At 43.6% G+C, this 22,552-nt stretch overlaps 1 protein-coding gene across 5 annotated transcripts in view; it reads left to right on the top strand.

The window, feature by feature from the left end:
• Positions 1–340: 340 nt before the first annotated feature.
• Positions 341–22,552, top strand: part of LOC147457804 (uncharacterized) — a 38,410-nt gene continuing 16,198 nt past the window's right edge. For all 5 annotated transcript variants that reach the window (XR_015188150.1, XR_015188149.1, XR_015188148.1 and 2 more), the window contains exons 1-3: positions 341–1,528; positions 4,266–4,360; positions 22,078–22,135. Coding sequence is in view for 1 of the 5 variants with exons in the window: in XM_086512593.1 (XP_086368719.1) it covers positions 1,378–1,528; positions 4,266–4,360; positions 22,078–22,135 (304 nt within the window). In the remaining 4 variants the exon portion in view is untranslated. The remainder of the gene's footprint in view (positions 1,529–4,265; positions 4,361–22,077; positions 22,136–22,552) is intronic.

Here is a 22,552-nt window from a genome sequence, read left to right as displayed (position 1 = left end):
GCAAAAATAAAATAAAATAAAACAAATTGAGCACAAGATTTTTAACCTACTTAATCACCCTTGGCTCATTTAGAATTGAGCTTGACAGGTGCTTTTGGAGATCAAAAGCACAAGTTTCCACAGTCTATGTTTAATGATTAGTTCTACTTTACATCTTATAAAGTTTCAGCCTTCATATACAACTTCCAACTCTAAAGGGTTTGGTAACAAGATATCCTTTCTTGATGTAAAGGCAATAATTGAAGCTGAATATTCCAAGCCACTATGTTTGAGTATCTATCAAGTGCATATATTTAAACAATGGTGTGTAGTGGCTCTCAAAGCAAGGGATGGAGTTACATTGATATGTGTGGAAGGGGGGGGGGCGGGGAACGCTCCGCAATCGTGCAATTGTGCAAGAGGCGGAGAGTTATAGACACAAGAAGGCACAAGGCCACTCAAAAGCTCACACACAGAGAAAGCACCCACTTTCAATCCCACCATCCACAACTCTTAACACTTTTCTTTAGTGAAACATGAAAAAGTAACTTACAACATGTGAGGTGTTGGGGTGATTCAAGACGCAAAGGCACAACAAAGGTTTGGAATAAAAAAAAGAGATTGCAAGTTAAAGCAAGTTGATATGTTAGGTGGCCACTAAAAGAGTGCTCCTCCTTCTAGTACATTGTGGCCAAGATACTTTGCATATGTATATACTTATGTTGACATAGGTTACAGATTGTTTTTCTATCTATGTACATGTAGATTGTAGATTCCCTCTTGAATAGCAGGTCTTGAGTTCAAGACTGATCTTTTTCTTTGCTATACTCACAATTGTGAGTGGGCGAATTATATTAATCCGGAAAGGAATGTGCAGAAATCCTCAAGCACGATAGGTACCTTGATGGACCATATCTTGAGGCTACAAAGACTAATCTTTGAGGTCTTTTGGGATTGTTTCTGGGACATTAATAAAAATTTCCCTCGTTCTCTCTCTCCCCCCCCCCCACACACACACACACACACGCGCGGGTGCGGGTGCGGGTATGTTTGTGTCCATTCTTCCTCATTCTCTCTCTCCCCCCACCCACACACACACACACATGTATGTGTATGCATGTGCGCGCATGCATGCATCTATAAATAAATACGGGTGTATGTTTGTGTCCATATATATGTATGTTCATATTTGTGAGTGTGCGCTTGAATGTATGTATAGACACCGTCCTGGAGAGATCTTAGGAGAGGTCTCGAGTATGTCAGAATACATCAAAAAAAAAATGACGACATTATCAGCTTCAGCTCTTCTTTCTCTATTGTGAACTCAAACCTCTGTTAGAGCGTCCTCTCTCCCTCTCTCTCTCTCTCTCTCTCTCTCTCTCTCTCTCGTGGGTCATAATGGAGAAGGATGGCGAAGCTGGGGTAGTGGGGGCTATGGCGGGGAGCACGCAGAGGTGGAGGCCGGGTGTGGGCGCGCTAGCGTTGGGGCAGGTGCTCTCTCTCCTCATCACCGCCACTGGGGTCGCCTCCTCTCGTCTCGCCTTCCTCGGTAACACTCTCTCTCTCTCTCTCTCTCTCTCTCTCTCTCTCTCTCTCTCTGGGGATTGTTCCTGCGACGTTAAAATTTCATGCAAAAACAAGGTAACAGACCTGCTGGCAATGCATTTTAGTCACTTCGTTGCCACTGCCATTTTCATTGAAAATCAACATGACAAAATAGATATAAAGTCAAGGGATGAATTCACAAAACAGACACCTAATAGCTAGCTAGCTGGATTCAATAGTAAAAATTAAAACATAAATGATATCATTGTATATCTCCTACTTGCAATTAAGTCAACTTGCTCACGTACCTCGATGCACTCGCCAATATGGCTTTTAAAAAAACGGTCTCCACAATTGTACTTGTCCTTAGCAGCCGATGCAACTTAGTGCATGTTTCCATTCTTTGGTTTGTGTAGTTGACCCTACTCTTGATCTTACTAAATAAATAAGCTCAATGCTTTCACACACAATATCAGTGAACTTAGCTCCCACAAAGTTTCTCTCAAAGATCCAAAGGTTCTAAGCTTTTCAAATCTACTTCAAATAGAGTATCTGGTAATTTGTGTGCACACCAATTTGGAATGTTCTTCCTCCAATACTAGGTCATTCCTAAAGAAAAGTACCTTCCATGTCTTTTGTGACCATTTGCATATCTTGACGGCAGAATCTTGTGAGGAAGGGCAGTCCTTAAACAGATGTAGGGGATCCTCAGAAGCTAATTTGCACTTAGAGCTTGTATTTGTGCCAATCCCTCTAGCAAGAACCTTATTCCTAGTTGAGATAGCCTCCCACAACACCTTCCAAGCGAATATTTTTATTAATCTTGACCATTTTACCTCCCAAACATTGTTTATACTCTTTAGGCAAATTTTTTTCCTTTAGGCCAATGCCAAGATTTCTAATCGAGCTTGGTCTTGGCGTGGTAGGCATTGGACTATTGCTCTGAACTTCTGAGACTCTAGTGATCAATGGTCTTTCATTTTGATTCAAATTATGTTGCATCACTAGTTGGTCCACATTTTTTATGTAGAAGTTACAATCGTCCTAGAAATGTACCAGCTTGGAGATCCCTTTGTTATTCACCTTCCTGGCAACTTCCCTCGTGTAGGAGTTCAAGGATCCTCCTCCTAGTTTAGAGAGCCAAGGTACAAGTGTAGGAGGGAGCACCGGAAGTATCTAAAGGTCTCTCTCCATTCTAGTGGGAATGCTGCTTTACTTCACTTTCTTGGTCTCTCTCTGATGTAGCCCACTAGCTTCAAAAATATCAAGCTTGGACCTAGAATTTTGTCATGCACTTAAGCCTCCTTCCATGGGCCTCCTTGCAAGAAAAACTCTACTTTTGTACTGTGAGAGAATAGTCTGTTAGATATTGAATATATTCCATCAAGCCTCCATGATTAAGGATAGCAAGGCCTGACAACCAATTGATGAGCTGAGCTTTGGAAGGCACCCTACCCATAAAGCCGAAGATCAATGAAGAGCTGGCCATCAGTGCTAACTTACGCTAGGGGACCGACATTTATACGCATTTTGTACCTCTACCAGGTTTTCTTAAGGATTTGGAATGCTTTCTCTCTGATTGAATGATCCATGGTAGCCTATGCACTCCCAATTTCTCCAAAATCTCTCTTGTTGTACACGAACCCTCCTTTTGATAGCTCAAACTTTTTATCACTAACTTCTAGTTGGGCTATGCACTTCTGCAGCTCCAAGCACCTAGATTTGCTTGTAGATCACCTTCCATGTTGCATACTCCTTGAATCCTCCCTTGCTAGCCATACTCTTGTCGCCGTGAACTACCTCATTAAAAGAGGGCTTGGTAAGCGGTGTTGTCATTAACATTGGCCCATCTTGCTCTTAGAGTTCTACGGGACACTACCCTTGGTGGGCCATTGCAACATTGTTGTCCTTGCTACAACAACATCCGCAAAGGACATTTTTCTTGGCATCTCCATCCTTAGGGTCTCAACTCAAGGATACCTTGAAAAGCCTCAACAAAAGAAAAAAGGAGAGACCTTAGCTAAAGGCAAACAAAATATCACACGCAAATCTCATGAAGGATTGTGATTCGTGAAAAGCTTAACGAAGGTTCACGAGTGGTGGTGGTGGTGGTGGTGGTGGTGGTGGTCACTCTCCAAACGTTTGCATCTACCAGCTCAAGCACAAGGTATACAATACCTCGAGAAAGCTCAAGTTGATACTACCGATGATAGATCGAAATTTGTGACCATTTGCCTGTAATTGATGTTGGATTGCCATTTGCAAGCACATGCCAACTTAAGCATGCCACGATTCATGAGCAGATTCTCAACCTCTAATGCAATTCACAATCCCCCACACACACACACCCTCCCAAGGATAGGAGCGACAGCACACTCACAAGAATTCAAAAATCACACAACTAACAGAAGAACCCTTTCGACACTACTTCACCCTACGCTTAAGACTAGCTCATCGCAACTCCCATTGCTTCTTTAGGTTTCCATTGTAGATGACCTAGTTGACACAATACCAACCCAACTAGAATGCATCTTTCCACAAAAGCATCTTAGAGAATCATTGACACATAAGGTCACAACCTTCTCATTGGAAGCACAAGGCTTGCTATTATAACTCATCGTCTAAAGACAATCTTGAGTTTTGGTTAGCATTTTGGTTTTGAATTGTTAGATATGTAGTGTGCACATGATTGTATTTAAAGATAGTCAAGATAACTTTGCTTAGCTTTTGGACCTCTGCAGGTATCCATGCTCCAACAACCCAATCATTGTGCAACTATATCCTCCTATTTATCTTTTATGGGAGCATTTTCCTATATCAAAAGAGAAGAATAGAGGTACAAAAGTCTTGTCTATTGTGTCAACAAACGAGCTTTACTTTTTGTGGATCTGAGTGCCTTTTTTTTTTCTTGTTTGGAATAGTCAAATTGTTTCCATTGGCATCAGTTTGATCAAACTTGAGTAGCTATGCATCTCGATTGGAATTCTAAACCCTTTTGAGTGAAGATCCTTTTCTTTTAATGCAGAACTCACCAATAGGTGAGTAGAGAATTGAATTAAACAAAAAATGTACAATACTAACCCTACTCAGATCACGCCGAGCTAGGGCATCATCAAGAGTATATAGCTCAATCCACGTCTTACACCATTGAGTGAAGATCAAATTCTCTTCAAAGGGCTGGCTAGATCTCTACAAAACATATGAACCTTTTAAAACATCTAAAATGAAAAACTTCGTGAAAGGTGATGGTATAGGAGATGAACAGCCTCATGACATTGGAAAGTAAAACGACTTTGCACTCTCTACATACAATTTGAAGAAATTTGGAAAATAGAGTTTCACTAATGCTAAAAAATAATCAAAATAATTTATTAGTTACTCAATGTTTAAACCATCATTTAATCAAGACACTAAGGCAATCACATATATGTAGAGAGAGAGAGAGAGAGAGAGAGAGAGAGAGAGAGAGAGAGAACATAATATTGAGGGTTGGAATGGATGACCCCCCCACCCCCCCTTTTTCCTCCTCGCCCCCCTTATATCACAAGAAGTTTTGAACAAATTCTCACAATATTTCCCACATTGTGACTTACCTCAACATCATGAGCTTATGTGAGGGAGGCGCCACATACCTAGGTAGGCAAGGGACCACCAGCCCGATGGGAGAGCCGGTGGTCCCCTGCCCCCAATCGTACCTAGCTAGGTATCCGGTACCTCTCGAGCAGAAGCTCATGATGTTATGCATTGTATGAAAAACACTGAGAGAGACTCCGTTTTCCTACATGAGAAAATTTCTAAATCTTCTTGTGAATTATATGGGTTTTCTTCAGTTTTGTGACGGCTTCCGGTTCCGGCCTTCACCACATCACGGCAATGTCCCGGCGCATGAGCAGTGGATAGACGGTGCACTCCACCTTACCCTGAGCCTACCCTGGAGAGAGAGAGAGAGATCCACCCCGAGCCTGCCACCCCGAGCCTGCCCTACAAAGGAAAGAGCGAGAGAGAGATAGGTTGGGACTGCAGCTCGGGGCCCCCTTGCCTTTGTGTGTCTTGGCTCTACACATCGAAAAAATCTACCTCCCGTTCTCTCCTCCACGTGCGAGTTCCCCTCTTTTTTCCTTTGAAGGTCAGCAGTAGCTGCCTCCCTTGCCCGCGCTTATAGTAGCCGAGCACGTTCTAAGGACCGTCAAGGTCGGGGGTCGGAGGGCAGTAGATCTGCGCCGTACATCTACTGTCAGTTCTGAGCCGGAATAATAGCTTGCACGCGACAGATGACCACCACGTCAGCACTGGGAATGTAAGGCGCAATCATCGAATCAGGTGATGGCAAGTCAGCAGGTGGAATGCATGCGTGAGTCTCCAATCAACACGCACCAACTCACCAGCTGGAAAGGCCTCTGCTGCTGCAAAATCAGTGTTCCAAATATCCCCCTGCAGTAGCCCTCGCACACCCTCGCACAGTACTGGTTTCTGAATTCCGCAATGAGTTGTGCTCGACCAATGATTGCCTAGCTGCCTTCCCAATGATTGGCCCTCCTCCCCCCGACCTTGACGGCCCGGAATGGTCCTGTGGTGACCATTCCCTGCATTGCTTGCTCCCCCATGGATCCCGGCCTCCGCCGGTCGCCAAGGGGTCACAAGCATTACAGGGAATGGTCACCACAGGACCATTCCCTACCCCATGATCTGCAATAGCATCATGGTACTATGCATTGCCGCAAGCACGGTCGCCAGCTTCAACCTTCTTCCTCATCATCTACAACCTAAGTGCGCAAAGAATAGGGAAGCGATGGAAATTTTTCGTAGCCCTACTATTCTCCCCCTTCATCACTTGCACGCAGGCGTCACCTGGCCCATTCGTCATACCATCAGCCGTGCAAACTAGCGCGCCCGCGAGAGAGAGAGAGAGAGAGAGAGAGAGAGAGAGAGAGAGAGAGAGAGAGAGAGAGAGAGAGAGAGAGAGAGAGAGAGAGAGAGAGAGAGAGAGAGAGAGAGAGAGAGAGAGAGAGAGACCGCCTACGCCTCCCCTGATCTGCGCATCACCAAGAATATTCCCTCCAATCACAGACCTCCCTCTCTCCTCCAGCTATCCTCAGGACTAAATAACACATAACATTAAACATTAAAGAGGGGGGGGGGGGGGCGCCTCGTCCATAAAGTACACGGGGCCAACTCGAGGGATTGACGGCAGAGGCGAGATCCATCGTCGATTAAATCTCCAGGTGGACAAAAAATTAGGGTTCCCATCCGGCCGTCGCGCCTTGAACCCAGGACCTCCCCCACCACACGCCGCAGCTCTATCCATCCCACCTATCGCGCATCACTGCAGATAATGCGACTACAGACGTACATAAATCCTCCCCCCCCCCCCCCCCCCCCCCCCCTGTTGCCGAGATCTAGCGGCTCAAATCGCACGCCCCTATCGTGAACGCGCCCTGTCGTCGATCCCACGAGTTGGACCCCGTGTCATATATAAACGGGGGGGGGGGGGGGGGGGGGGGGGGGGTTAAAGGGGATCGAGGGCAGAGAAGTGCGCGCACAGAAATCAAGGAGATCGCAACCGTAGATGTATACTTAAAAACTAAACCCGGGCAGCGCTTATGTTTTAATAATAAAACCCAATAAAAATGGGCCATGATAACAGCATGTGCGTGCGAGTGGTATGGTTAACCTATGCGTCTCAATTTGGGCGACGAGGCCGTGGGTTCAAATCGAGTCGACGTCCAGTTCATTTTTTCGCGTTGACTTGCCTCGAATTTTTGCGCGTCCAAGTTTAATCCGCCTCGGGTTTCCCGCGCCCACTTTCGGGCCGTCGATCCCCTCAACCCCCCTCTTTAATGGTATGTGTCACTTAGTGTCATGGCCCAACCATCCCACAACCTTTTCACATCTGCCTTTCCCTAGAATACTAGTATGTCACCCACGCGTTGCTCTGGCAAAGAAGTCAAGCATGACTTCACTTTTAATAGAATCCTTCAAGTTTCCGAAATGATTTTTTTAAAAAAAAACTTTCTCTGTATTTTTTATATGCAACACGAATTGTATCATCGATTCTCCATTATAGTAGACAATATTGACTTATGGAACACTTTTACTACATAACTAATAGTGGTAAAATCAACATGGTAAGGAAGGAGGACCATAGGATACACTCACAAGGCCATTATGATATGTATAACTAATGTGCACCACACGGGCACCATTTAAGAATTTCAGGCTGTAGGAAAAAAACTTATCTTTTACGGGGAAGGAAGTGATGGTTTCAGTGGTGTCTTGTTCATTGCTGACATAGATTTGGAGCCAAAGATAGTGCTAAACCACCCCTCTGGACGAGTCCTTGGGGTTAGAATCAAATGGGACAATCAACCTATCACCATAGTAAATGTTTATGGCCCTTGCAACGCACCGGATAGAGCTAAATTATGGATGCAGCTCAGGGATACTCCGATCGAAGGGGAGTGGTTGATGGTTGGAGATTTCAATATGGTCAAGAAAAGCAAGGACAGAACAGGCTCTGTCAGTATACTGGCTGGCTCAGAAAAGTCCAAATGGCTGAGCTTATATGAGAAGTGGACTATGATTGACTTGTGGGAAGTGGGCCCATGGAACAACATGCCCGGATTCACCTACACAAGCCTTTAGTATGTTCGCACTGCCTCCAAGCTGGACAGATGCTACTGCTCTCATCAAGCCGACTAGATCTCATCGACGCTAGAGATGAAGGTAATCTCAACAAAAAGCCTCTCCGATCACATACCATTACACTTACAATTCAAGAAAGATAAAGGGGGAGGGCAATCCCCGAGAGGGGAGAAAAAGCTTCTGCTTACAGGGACACACATGTTCAAAGACCCTCTCTTCAGAAGCATCACCAAGAAAGCATTGGGAAAGCTAAAGAAAGATGTGGGGATGGCTTGGAATCTTTCTAAATCTTCTTGTGAATTATATGGGTTTCTTCGGTATTGTGACGGCTTCCGACCTTCACCACATCACGGCGATGTCCCGATGTCCCGACGCAGGAGCAGTGGATAGATGGTGCACTCCACCCTGAGCCTACCCTCGGGGGGGGGGGGGGGGGGGGGGGGGAGAGAGAGAGAGAGAGAGAGAGAGAGAGAGAGAGAGAGCTCCACCCCGAGCCTGCCCTACAGAGGAAAGAGCGAGAGAGAGATAGGTTGGGACAGCAGCTCGGGCCCCCCTTGCCTTTGTGCGTCTTGGCTCTACACATCAAAAAAATCTACCTGCCGTTCTCTCCTCCACGTGGGAGTTCCCCTCTTTTTTCCTTCGAAGGTCTGCACTTGATTCCCTCTACGATCCTTGCCTGCATTTTATTTGTTTCTCTCTAATCATCAGCTGCCTCCCTTGCCCGCGCTTACAGTAGCCAAGCACCTTCCAAGGACCATGATCTGCAATAGCATCATGGTACTATGCATTGCCGCGTGCAACAACAAGCACGACCCCCAGTTTCCACATTCTTCCTCGTCGTCTACAACCTAAGTGCGCAAGAACAGGTAAGCGATGCAGGATGCAACTGTGGAATTTTTCGTAGCCCTACTATTCTCCCCCTTCATCACTTGCACGCAGGCGTCAGCTGGCCCATTCGTGACGCCATCAGCTCCATCAGCCGTGCAAACAAGCGTGCCCTAGAGAGAGAGAGAGAGAGAGAGAGAGAGAGAGAGAGAGAGAGACCACCCTACAAACCTACGCCAGACAACAAGCCTACGCCTCCCTTGATCTGTGCATCACCAAGAATATTCCCTCAAATCACCGACCTTCCTCTCTCCTCCACAACCTTTTCACATCTATGATCTGCCTTGCCCTTTCCTTCTCCCAAGAGAGCATCTCATGAGATACCCTCGTATTAGACCTGCTTCCAAAATTGGGGCGACATATTCAAGAAAAGGTGTGCAGGTCGAGAGAGAGAGAGAGAGAGAGAGAGAGAGAACCTCTTCCTCATCCCTCCTCCACTTGAGAGCAACCCCGTGCTCAGCAAGTTCTCATGGCCCTGTTATGGAGGTGAGCGTAGTCAAACTGCAGATTTAGTGGAAAGCTTGGGTGCCAGGCCGATAAAGGCCATACTACACATCATCAAATGGTGAGAGAGACAAATGAGCCAAAGAGGAAATGGATATGTGAGACAGGCGCTGCTTGATTTTTGCCTCCTCGTTCAAATTCATGGCAAAGCAGCGATGGCAGTTCTGCCCTACCGCGAGTCGCAACTCCTTCACACACACACACACACACACACTCCCTCTACGTCCTCGAACCTACAGCCAGGGCCCACACAAGAGCTGACTCACCAACAACCGACGCGGTATTTCTCTTCATGCCTCTCTCTACGTGTCCTCCTACTTCCAGCAACACAAAAATCTTTGTGCTCGCACTCTAATTCAATATAAAAATAAAAGAGATTATTACCAAAAGAGCCCCCCAAATACCGTTGGTTGTGAGAGTGAATTTGTTCAAAAATAAAAAATTCTGCAGCTTTCCATAAGAAGACTGATTGTATATCATACAAGATGCTAAAACCAGAATTTGAGTTGATTATGCAGGCTTTGGAGATGAATTGTTTCATTATTTTTAGACATAATTGCCTTTTTTTTTTTGCGAGGCAATTTGTGATGAATTACATGCTAAGCACCCAAAAAGATTGTTAAAAAGGAATAAAGATCAGGAGATCTTGAAGAACCAAACCAAAATAGATACAAGAGTATTTTGGGAATTTTTGAAATTTCAGGGGTATTTCAAGGATTAACGAAAAAAATATTCCTGTGTCTCCATGTTGTTGGCTTAACACACCATCACCACTCTCTCTCTCTCTCTCTCCCCCCCCCCCCAAACCCACCCATGTGTGACCTCCCCTCAAAAGGGAATTAGTCATTAGAACACAAAGCCAACCCTATGCTTTTGCTTTCCTTTTCCCATGCTAGAAGGGATCTTCGTAGATTCTCCCTAACGTGACCTACTTGCAAAATTAGAGAGACATATTTTAGCCTCTTTTATATCTCCCCTCATGCAAATGCTACATCCTTTTGTGATAATACAAAAAAAGACAGTTTGCAACCTTGCCAGTAGGTTTGCCAAAGTGTCTCGTTAAGGGGAATCAACAAAGATCCCTTGGCTTGTGGCTTTGCCAGAAAAAGAGAGGGGGATGCCACGTGGAGAGAGAGAGAGGAGGGGGGGGGGGAAGAGAGAGAGGGACATGCCGGCTGTCTAAGTTTGGGAATCTTGGTGAATTCTGGTAAATTTGAGGGATGATTTTGTGATTTTTCACGCATTAGAGGAGTATTTGGGTCGGCAGCCGGTGCAAATTTCTATGGCTCTCTTCTACCTCACTCTTCTTGTCCTGCATCAACTGCACCACTTCATCCCGTGTCTTGCTTCATTTCTTGATTCTTCAATCTGGTTCAATAGAAGGAAAGGGGGGCTAGGGGACGTGAAGGAGAAAAGGGGAGAGAGAGAGAGAGAGAGAGAGAGAGAGAGAGAATAAGCTCGCACCGAAGGAAAGGCAGCTGTTGGAGGCGAGGAGAGGGAAGGAAAGCAGGTGTCAAAGGGTTAGTGTTGATGTGCTCTACAGATTTCCATCCGAGAAAAGGACGAGATCTTGATCACCAAGGTCTCTCTCTCTCTCTCTCTCTCTCTCTCTCTCAGAGAGCTATGGAGCAAGCAGGACCTGGTAGGTTGACGAGTGTGAGCCCCTCAGGTACTGCTCTGCGTTCGCAAGCTCCGATAGTGTTGTGAGGGAAATCTGAAAGCTTGACAACAAAGTTGTGATCATGAGGAGAACATAAAGTGAGGAGCGCAGGTAAGAAGGGCAGAAGGCGAGGGCTGAAAAGGGAATGTGTAGGCAGGGCCTTGCTCTCTGTCTCGCAAGCAGGTAGGACACATATCCTGAGTAGATGAGGAAAATTGGCGAATCAATTTTCTTTCTGCAAGCTAATGGGGATGCAAGGATTGGGAGCGACTACACAAGGTTGCTCGCATCTGTGCAACCGAGAGAGACGCAGAGGAAGGGAGACAATGATAGGGCACCAAAGTGAGCCAGGTGTGGCGTTGATGACGATGGCTGCTTTTGGTTGTTTTCCTTTGGGGTTGTGCACGGAATCTATGTGGATTCCGTCTAAAAGAAGCGGAAAGGACCGAAGACTATTAGTCTTGGGTTCTTCTTCTATGCAATCTTCTCTTGAGAGCATGCCTGTCAAGATAAATGTTATTGCATTAAATATGAGAACTCATTTAAACATAGAAAAGATACCACAATTGCATAGAGCTTAAAGAGAGCTTTCATTTAGGTCCTGGGTTGCATGATTCTAACCATTGTTGTGAAAGTTTTGACTGTTTTTGTGAAAGGTGTCCTACAAGTGCGACTACTTAATTTTCTAATAGTGATAGTCCTTTACATGCAAATTTCCGGAGTGATCCCCTCTTTGGGGAGACATACTAGAGCTTTGTGACTTCTATCAATAGCTCATCTCCTTTTCCTAAGTCTCCATGCATAATTGAATACTAGTATGTGACCAGCGCATTGCTCTGGCAAAGAAGTCAAGCATGACTTTACCTCTAACAGAATCCTTCAAGTTTCCGGAATGTTTAAAAAGATAACTTTCTATGTATTATTACAAATTGTATAATCGATTCTCCATTACAGTAGACAATATTGACTTATGCAACACTTTTACTACATAACTAATAGTGGTAAAATCAGCATGATAAGGAAGGAGGACCTTAGGATACACTCACGAGGACACTATGATATGTATAACTGATGTGCACCACATGGGCACCATTATATATAATACCCTCTCTCTCTCTCTCTCTTTTTATTTATGTCGGTCTCTATATCCATCTCCTCCATATATTTAAAGTTTCATCTTTGGCTTTGACATTGGTATAAACATTGGGAATGCAATTTGCCTTAATATTTTTGCTACTCTTTTTTTATTGCTTGCATCTCTACCTCTTTGTTGTGATCAAGATACAATAGCAGGCAACCCTCATAGATTGTCTCAGAGGAGGAGTTGCTCATTTGATGGATTCATTCTCTCTCTCTCTCTCTCTCTCTCTCTCTCTCTCTCTCTCTCTCTCTCTCTCTCTCTCTCGCGGCATCACATTTTGTTCATGAAGTTGTTCCTTAGGGTGGCATGGGCATCTGACTCCTGGCTATCGATCGCAAGAGACCTCTCTCCCTCTCTCTCTCTCTCTCTCTCTCTCTCACACACACACACACACACACACACACGTTTAGACAATAGCTTGACTGCAACCACGTGGATCCCTATTATTCTTTGTAATTTTTGGAGCAGTTGATGAATTGTAGTTGACTGTTGAGCTACCATGTCATAATAATCAATATCTAATTCTCCTAAATGATTTTCTCATGTTAAACTGATCATTTAATATGGGGAAGTGCCAGGGGAGAAAAAGCTAGAATATTGGTTAAGCTAGCAGACCGGCCACGGTAGGGATCCAAAGGAGGGAAAATAGGGATCCAAAGGGGGGGCCATCTGCAAAAGAGCCATGTGCAACAATGGGCTAAAAAGACCCTAAGGTTCATGCCATTAAGACTTCCAAAAGTCAAAGGTTGTGTCCAAAGGTCAACCATAAGGGGAATTGGATGCTTTGTGTGTGTACAAAAAAAGTCTTTGGAATCCCTACATAGGAGGGGGCGAGCCTTGGGAGTAGGGGATGAGAGAGAAATTCACACACACACACACACACACACACACACACACACACACAAACACAAAGGGAATGAGGTACACATGTCAGCTCCATAGCCTAGATGCCCACAAGGTGTACCCAATTCCTATTGGATGGCCTTGGAGGTGGACCAATGAGAATTAGGCTAGAGTAAATCTAGTTTAATTAATTTAAAAACACTTAATAAAAGAACCAATGAGAATTAATTCCTTTAGAAGACTATTGGACAGTCTCCCAAGGGGTCCAATGAGCATTCAGCAACCCAATGGCTTTCCTGATTTCTATTGGCCAGGAGGCAAAGGGGTCCAATGAGAGTTTAGTTGAATTATTAAATTACCTAAAGCTCTCACAAAAGGGCAAAGGGGGACACACGTCAGAAGGCTATCACTTATGCTGCTTAATAGTCATTGGCTTGACCTTGGGAGGTCCAATGAGGGTAGAGCAAGAGCAAATAGCAAGAGGGCTCGCCCAAGAGAGAGAGGGGGCTGATTTTTGCAAGGCATTATGACACACACACTCACACAATCTCATGTGTGAAGAAAAGAAGACTCTCTCTCCTTCTCAAGCTTTAATGGAAAGCTTACCACCTACTCCAAGCTTGTGAGAAGGGAGGCCTACACCAACAACTCTTGGCTTTGTGATTCAAATCCAACCAAGAGCCAAGCTTCAATACATGCTCATCTCCTCTACCATGCTAATTAATAAGCTAAGCTATGCTAATATGAGTGATTATGTGAGGATATGTACATCTTTCTCGTAAGATACTCCTTCTTCCTCTCAATCTACTCTCATACCCTGCTAGCTCTCACCATCTTCGAAGGTGTGTGAGGTCTTGGGTCTGAGACCGGGGATAATTGATGTTGTGTTTGCTAAGTGTTTTCCTTAGTGCATGAAGCTTTCATCTTCATTGCACTAGCTAGTCTTGAAGGAACACAAAGAATTGTATTGTACAATGTCTCTCTTGATGGGAGAAACCATAATACAAAGCCTTTTGGAGGGGGGACCGGCTCCATGCAAATCCGGTCCTTAACTGTTGTCAATAGCTTAATTTCTCTCTCTTTTGAAAGTATTGTTCATGCTATCTAACTACGTGTTATGCTTTTTGTTGCTCTCTCCACCCAAGCACTCTTGTAATTCTCATTAGGAATCTGTTCTAATGAAATGCCCACTATGTTCATGCTAATTTCCGCTACACACAAGTTCTTAGGCCATTAAATGTTACATTGGTATCAGAGCACAAGGTTTCTCTTTTCTTGCTCAAGAAGGGAGGTCCTCAAGCTAGCTATAAATGGTTGGTATTATTAATTGCCTGTGAGTAAGTAGAATAGGGATTTTTCAGCCTTGCAGTGCGCCTACCTTCGTGCAGTTAACGGGGCATCACCGTCGAGAGCTATGGTCTTAATAGTGGAGTCCTACAGGGCTTGCCTACGGCTTAACCACTATTGAGCTATTAGAAGCTTGACAAAAGCCGTTGCTGTTTTGGTGTTGAAAGACCCTCTCTTCTATTCCTTGCAATTAATGGTATTCGAGCCACGGGCACAGTAGCTTGAGTGCTTTTTCTAAAGGGGTAAAGAGGAGTAGTAACTAGGGCTTGAAGTTCCAAAGTACACCTAAAAAGTTTACACCTAAAAGTTGTTAGAATGGCTGACAATAGTAAAGAGAGTGAAATTAATGTTGATAACTTTGATTTTGCTAATGACCAAGCTACTAATGATGCTCCGATGCTTGTTAACTATCTTGTTTCTAGGCTTCAACAAGCCATGGGCAATCCATCTCTTCAAAGTGAAGTGCAATGGCAGCTCCGTGCTCACGGGATTCTCCAAGCTCACCACCATGACGAGAGAACACCTAGGAAGCCTTCTTGTGAGACTTCCAAAAGAGGTCTCTCTCCGATTCGGGAAGAAAAAGAGAATCCATACGAAGGGCTCAAGAATTTACTTCTTGATGATGCATCTCCTTCCCAAAGGAGAACTCAAGAGCCTCCACCAAAGGAACGAGAAAGAAGTGAGTCTTCCGCCACCTCGGTGGAGATGGCTCCACGAAGACGGCGGGCTAAACGCTCTTCATCACCACCAAAGCGGAGAAGACCATCGCACTCTTCTCCACACCATAATTCAAAGAGGGATGATAAAAAGCAAGAGAAGAAAAAGGCGAGAAAGAGGACACCCTCTTCTTCATCCTCTTCCTCTTATGAAAGTGATGGTGAAGATGCCGAAGATCAAGACAAGAAAAAGGCGAGAAAGAGGTCACCCTCTTCTCCACCTTCTTCAAATTCTTCACCTTCTAAAGAAATTGATGGTGCAACCTTTGAACCATCAAAAAGAAGAGGCCATAGGAAATCCTATGCCGCATGGAAGAGGTCGTCCAAGCTGAAGAAATTCAAAGAGGGAGGGAAGAGCATCTCTTTCCTTACCTATGATGGCACCTTTGGTGCTACGGACAAAGTCTTGGCCTTTATCCAGCAATTTGATGTGGCATTTGGAGATGAGGGCTTCACGGAGTCCTCTAAGCTACGCCATGTAGCTATTCACTTTCAAAAGTCCGCCAGGCAATGGTGGTCTAGCCTACGAGCCAACGGTGAAGCTCCACGAACATGGAAACCTTTAAGAGCTTCTATTATGAAGCAGTTTTTGGCCACCAATGCCAAAGACAAAGTACTCACCGAATGGCGAAGATTAAAGCTCTCTCCCTATGAATCCATCCACAAATATGTAGACAAGTTTTGGGACCTACAACTCAAAGCCATTGTCTTCAAAAATTTGGAATTTGGAGAGTAAAAGCAACAATTTTGTGTGGGCTTAACCGAAGAAATGGCGGAGTATGTCAACTCCCAAAGGCCACGTACCATATCGGCGGTAATACACCATACTATGGTGGCCTCTCGAATCAATTTCCAAACGGAGGCTAAAAGAAATAATAAGCCCACGGAAAACAAGGGTTCCAACGAGCCTAAGGGGAAGGACAATGTCCAAAAGTCTCCTAAGGGCAACTCCAACAAAGCTAAAGAGAAGGGAGTTTACAAAGGTAAAAAAAAACTCTCTCCTGAAGAGCTTGAGCGTTATTGCAAGGATAACTGGTGTTTCAAGTGCGGCGAACAAGGGCATGCGTTCTGAACTTGTCCCCAAAAGAACAACCGCCAAGATCCTCCTAGAGCTTCCTTGGTTGAAATCCAAGAGGAGGAGACTCACCAAACTCACCACAAAGGATCTCCTCTATGCCATGCTTGGGGAAAGGTAAGAGAACGTGATGCTTTTATTCTCTTTGACCCTAGTTCTACTCACAATTTTATATCTATAGAGTTGGCCACCAAGCTAGGCATACAAGCCTACGAGATGGGAGATATCCTACCCGCAGACATTGCTTTCAAGGAGCAAGAAGCTTCAATCACTCCCTTAATCGGGAAATTGAGGCTTCATGTTCAAAGCTATGTGGACAAAGAGGACTTCTTTATCTCTCCTCTCAAGCATGAGGATGTAATCCTAGGGGCACCATGGTTTGACCGCCTGGCTGCCAATGTTAAATTTCCTGAAAGGAGAATCTCCTTTAAGTTCAGGGAAAAAGACATGTATATAGATGCTAAGAAAATGGATAACACTATCCCCATTATACATACACCAGCTTTCAACAATTCAATAAAGAGCTCTATTTCCGTGTACATGATTTTTGTTAAAGATTCTCAAAAAGAACCTAATGCTTTAGCAAAAGAAAATAAAAGCAACCAAAAGGAATTAGAGTTATCCAATTTTCTCAAGGGGTTTCAAGATGTTTTTATTGACGACATCCCTTGTGAGCTACCTCTTAAACGAGGTAATGATGACCATGCAATTGAACTTCTTCCAGGAAGCTCACCGCCTAACAAACCTCCTTATAGAGTTTCTCAAGCTCAACAAGAGGAGATTATGCGGCAAGTGCATGAGTTAGTTGAGAAGGGCATGGTTAGGCCTAGCTCATCTCCATTTTCCTCACCTGTGCTATTAGTGCAAAAGAAAGACGGCACATATCGTATGTGTGTCGACTATAGAGCACTAAATAGGATCACTATCAAGAATAGGTTTCCCGTTCCACGGGTAGAAGACCTATTTGATAAGCTACAAGGATCAACCTAATTCAGTAGGATTGACCTAAAAAGTGGCTATCATCAAATAAGGATAGTTGATCAAGACATTGTAAAGATCGCATTTCGCACCACATTTGGTCTTTACGAATACATTGTCATGCCTTTTGGCTTGACCAATGCACCAGCCACATTCAACCGCTTGATGGAGAAGCTGTTCAGGCCTCATCGAACCTTCATTGGAGTGTTCTTTGATGATATTATCATCTACTCTAATTCATTAGACAAACACAAGCAACACCTCCAGGTAATATTTCAAGTTTTGAGAGAGAATAAACTTTATGTTAATTGAAAGAAAAGTGAATTTTTCTTTCAAGAGATTCAGTATTTAGGTCACATTATCTCTCAAGATGGCATCCAAATGGATCCATCCAAGTTACAGGTAATAAAAGGATGGCCTAAACCAAAGAATCTTCATGAACTAAGAAGCTTTATAGGTATGTGTGCATACTATAGACACTTCATAGAAAAGTTCTCACAAATTGCAAGACCATTACATGACCTAACAAAGAAAAGCGTTAGGTATACATGGTCTGCTAAGGAGAACAATGCTTTCGAAAAGCTCAAAGAAAAGCTTATCTCTCAACTTGTGCTTACACTACCGGATCTCTCAAAACCATTTGAGGTCCAATGTGATGCTTGTGGTGATTGCCTTGGAGCCATTTTTCTTCAAGAAGGGCACGCCATAGGCTATGAAAGTCGAAGGCTCGACCCTGTTGAGCAAGCTCTAGGCATATATGAAAAGGAACTCCTTGCAGTTCTACATGCCTTAGACTCATGGAAGCACTATTTATTGGGGACTTTTTTCATTCTACGAACGGATCACCAAAGTCTTAAGTACTTCATGACGCAGACCAAGCTCTCCGACAAACAAATGAGGTGGGAAAATTTCCTTTCGCAATTTCATTTTCATACTGCTCACATTTCTGGCAAGCATAATCAAGTAGCCGATGCACTCTCAAGACGGCCGAGAGTGAATGCGGTTTTCATAGCAACTCACAATGATCTATCTTCCATGATAGATGAGTATGCTATTGATCCCGATTTTAGAGATGTGATTTCAGCCCTTGCATTAGGGAAGAAAGAAGAACCATTTACTTTACAAGATGGTTATCTTCTCTACGGCAGTAGACTATGTGTTGCTAACTCACTACGTCAGAAAGTAATGTATGAATCTCATGCTCCACCTTATGCGGGGCATAGAGGGATTCAGTCTACCTTAAAGGGAATTGAAATATATTTCTATTGGCCTACCATGAAAGTGAACATACAAAAGTACGTTTCTCAATGTGTGGTATGCCAAAAGACAAAATTTGATAGAGGGAAGCAAATTGGATTGCTTCAACCCTTGCCAATCCCTAATTCACAATGGGAGAGCATATCCATGGATTTTATCTTTGGATTGCCTAAGTCTATCCATGGGAATACGGGAATATGGACAATAGTAGACAGGTTCAATAAACAAGCTCATTTTATACCTGTCAAAAAGACTTTCAACGCCCATCAAATGGTAACCCTCTTCATTTCACAAATTTTCATGTACCATGGCTTGCCAATGTCCATAGTGTTGGATAGAGATCCTAGAATGACTAGTAATTTCTGAAAGGGTCTCTTTGAGAATTTAGGGACAAGGCTAAACTTCTCTTCGGCCTATCATCCACAAACGGATGGCCAAAGTGAAATAGCTAACCTAACAATTCTCGATCTACTAAATGCCTATGTAACGGAAGTAGATCAAAGATCCCAATGGGAGAAGTACTTACCCTTAGTGGAGTATGCTTACAATAACACTCTACATACTTCCATGGGAAAATCACCTTTCGAGGTAATTGAGGTAAGATCAAAAAGTCCCTTGCCACTTAAGGTACATGGGAAGATCTTCGTTGCAGATGAGTCCATTCTTCGACATGAAGACAAGGTACTAAGAGGCAGTAAGACTATCCGACGATATCTTATTAAGTTTAAGAATTATCCTTTTGAATATGCTAGATGGATGCAAGGCATACAATTAAAGGATAACCTAAACCTTGTCAATGCTTACAATGCTTCCCAAGAGTAAGCAAATGTACAAAATGTTAAAAATGAACAAAGTTTTTGTCTTATAAGACTCTCTTTTTGTTTATTTTGCACAAAAATGAAGTAGTATGCATGCTTACATCAAGTTTGCAGAGACGACGTCTCCCAAACACCAAGTAGAGCTTGTCACTCTACTATGGAAGATTGATAGGACTAATGTGCAGACATGATTGCGGCAGCCTTAGGCTCTCAAGCGCCAAATGGACTAGTCATCCATTGTGGAATGATGTCGTAGGGTAACATAGGGATCCTCTACCCACTAAGAAAAGGACTCATGAATATGCTTTATCTTCTCTACACCATAGTCGAGGACGACGACTATGATTTCAAGAGAGAGGTAATGTCATAATAATCAATATCTAATTCTCCTAAATGATTTTCTCATGTTAAACTGATCATTTCATATGGGGAAGTGCCAGGGGAGAAAAGGCTAGAATATTGGTTAAGCTAGCAGACCGACCACAGTAGGGATCCAAAGGAGGGAAAATAGGGATCCAAAGGGGGGCCATGTGCAACAATGGGCTAAAAAGACCCTAAGGTTCAGCCCATTAAGACTTCCAAAATGCTAAGGTTTCAAAATTCAAAGGTTGTGTCCCAAGGTCAACCATGGGGGGAATTGGATGCTTTGTGTGTGTCCCAAAAGTCTTTACAAATCCCTACATAGGAGGGGGCGAGCCTTGCTTGTAGGGGATGAGAGATAAAGTCACACACACACACACACACACACACACACACACACACACACACACACACACACACACACACACACAAGCTCCCTTTACACAAAGGGAATGAGGGACACATGTCAGCTCCCTAGGCCAGATACCCACAAGGTGTACCCGATTCCTATTGGATGGCCTTGGAGGTGGACCAATGAGAATTAGGCTAGATTAAATCTAGTTTAATTAATTTAGAAACACTTTATAAAAGAACCAATGATAATTAAGCCCTCTAGAAGACTATTGGACAGTCTCCCAAGGGATCCAATGAGCATTCAGCAGCCCAATGGCTTGCCTGATTCCTATTGGCCAGGAGGCAAAGGGGTCCAATGAGAGTTTAGTTGAATTATTAAATTACCTAAAGCTCTCACAAAAGGGAAAAGGGGGACACATGTCAAAAGGCTATCACTTATGCTGCTTAATAGTCATTGGCTTGACATGGGGAGGTCCAATGAGGGTAGAGCAAGAGCAAATAGCAAGAGGGCTCACCCAAGAGAGAGAGGGGGCTGATTTTTTCAAGGCATTATGACACACACACACACACACACTCACACAATCTCATGTGTGAAGAGCCGCATCCTTTGTCAAGTTTTTTTGAGATGGGTTGCCAAAGGAACCCTGTTTTTGCCTATCTTGGTCCCCAACTGTTGTATTAGATAGCTTAGCATCTTTCACAAATTTTGCAAAATGACGTGTACAAATTTTGAATTGCTAGTATTCGCGTGAATGGGACCTTGATTCTCATTAACAAGTACCATCTTGATTAAGAAGTTGGTCGAAGCTGGTCTCTCTTGCATGACTATGTCTCCTGCAGACTTTGTGCTCACGTCCGCTGTGTGGCTGACCCCACCATCTTGAAGCATGGCATCACCCGTGGGACAAGTACATTTGTTATTTTCCACAATAGTGGATATGACATAGCCCTCATCTGTACCAAACTTGCCTTTCTCATGCATTGTTGTGTCGCCCTTTTGCTCCACAATCATGGGAGTAGAGCGGCCCGCTACCATAGATGCTCCCGAAGCCAGTACGTTTTCTTGGAAACAATAGGGCCCAAGTTTTCAAAAGCGCAGAGTTAAGATCTTTTTTTTTTTTAATGTATATGTATACTCTGGGTTTTGTTTTGTTTTTTTTTTTTTTGGGGGGGGGGGGGGGGGGGGCAGCAAAACATGTGGTGGGGACTTGAAAGAGAAACGAATATAAGCGTTGACAAACCAACGCTAAGAATGTAGAAAATAAGCGCTAATTTTCTAAAGCTACATGCTTATTTTTTACTCACAAGCCAAGTTTGTGGATATCAAAGATCTCAAAGGAATTAAATGCATATCTTTTTTTCCCAAAACTCAAAAATTGTGAGTGAGAATGTATAAAACCCAAACAAAAAATTGCAGAATTTCTACTCTCTTGGTGAGTAAATGCATGTCTTTTTTTTTACATACTCACAATTGTGAGTTTAGAGAATTTATATTGACTCGAAAAGAATACAAGTGCCCTCAAGCACAGCATGTGCCTTGGTGAGTAAATGCATGTCTTATAATGTTGTCTATTTAAAATGACCCAATTACCAACCTAGTGTTTGCTACATGGAAGCCAATTTTGTGGATTTTGAACACTTTAAAAGGAATTATGCATTTCTTATAACAATCCTCAGTGAAAGTTGACTAGTTAAAAGGCCAGAGTGTGTAGAATGACCAACCTAGTGCTACACTAATGCATTGCATTTATGGCACATTGAACATATATCTTTCATATGATTTCAAAAGAGGCAGTGAGTGAGTGTGTGTGTGTGTGTGTGTGTGTGTGTGTGTGTGTGTGTGTGTGTGTGTGTGTGTGTGTGTGTGTGTGTGTGTGTGTGAGTGAGAGCGATAGAGAGAGAGAGAGAGAGAGAGAGAGAGAGAGAGAGTGAGTTGATAATTTTTAATGAGATTTTTATACCATATGGACTAGGTGCAATGGTACTACTATGCTTTACTTGCTATTGTGGATGTAGAAGCAAACTACTTAGGTACACTTATTTTTGCCCTATGTATATGTATAATTGTTTCAATGATGCTGGGTTGGTAGATGCATTGACACTTTGCAATCAATATGAAACCTTTTGGTTATATATTTTGGTACTGTGGGATCCTAGGGTGGCATATGTAGTCCAAGTTTGGATTTGAGAGGTCATTGCTTGTAGGATGTATATGATTCCAATCTTGTGATTGATAGATCGCAAATGCGTTACCAATGGTTGAGCATTGTTGTGCTAGGGGTAGTGCAACATACTCAAATTCTCATAGGAAATAGATGTATATGGAGACTAATGTGGATAACTACATGGGTGATTTGATGTGTGTCTTCAATGCCATAGAAGGCACTAAGGCATTTGGTTGTGCATGGTTTTTTTTGGTCAGTGTATGTATGCTCTTAACCACCAAAT

The sequence above is a fragment of the Adiantum capillus-veneris genome, chromosome 5 (genome assembly GCF_014529385.1).
Source record: "Adiantum capillus-veneris isolate H3 chromosome 5, ASM1452938v2, whole genome shotgun sequence".
Classification (NCBI taxonomy): Eukaryota; Viridiplantae; Streptophyta; class Polypodiopsida; order Polypodiales; family Pteridaceae; genus Adiantum; species Adiantum capillus-veneris.
This window is presented reverse-complemented; position numbering and strand designations above follow the sequence as displayed.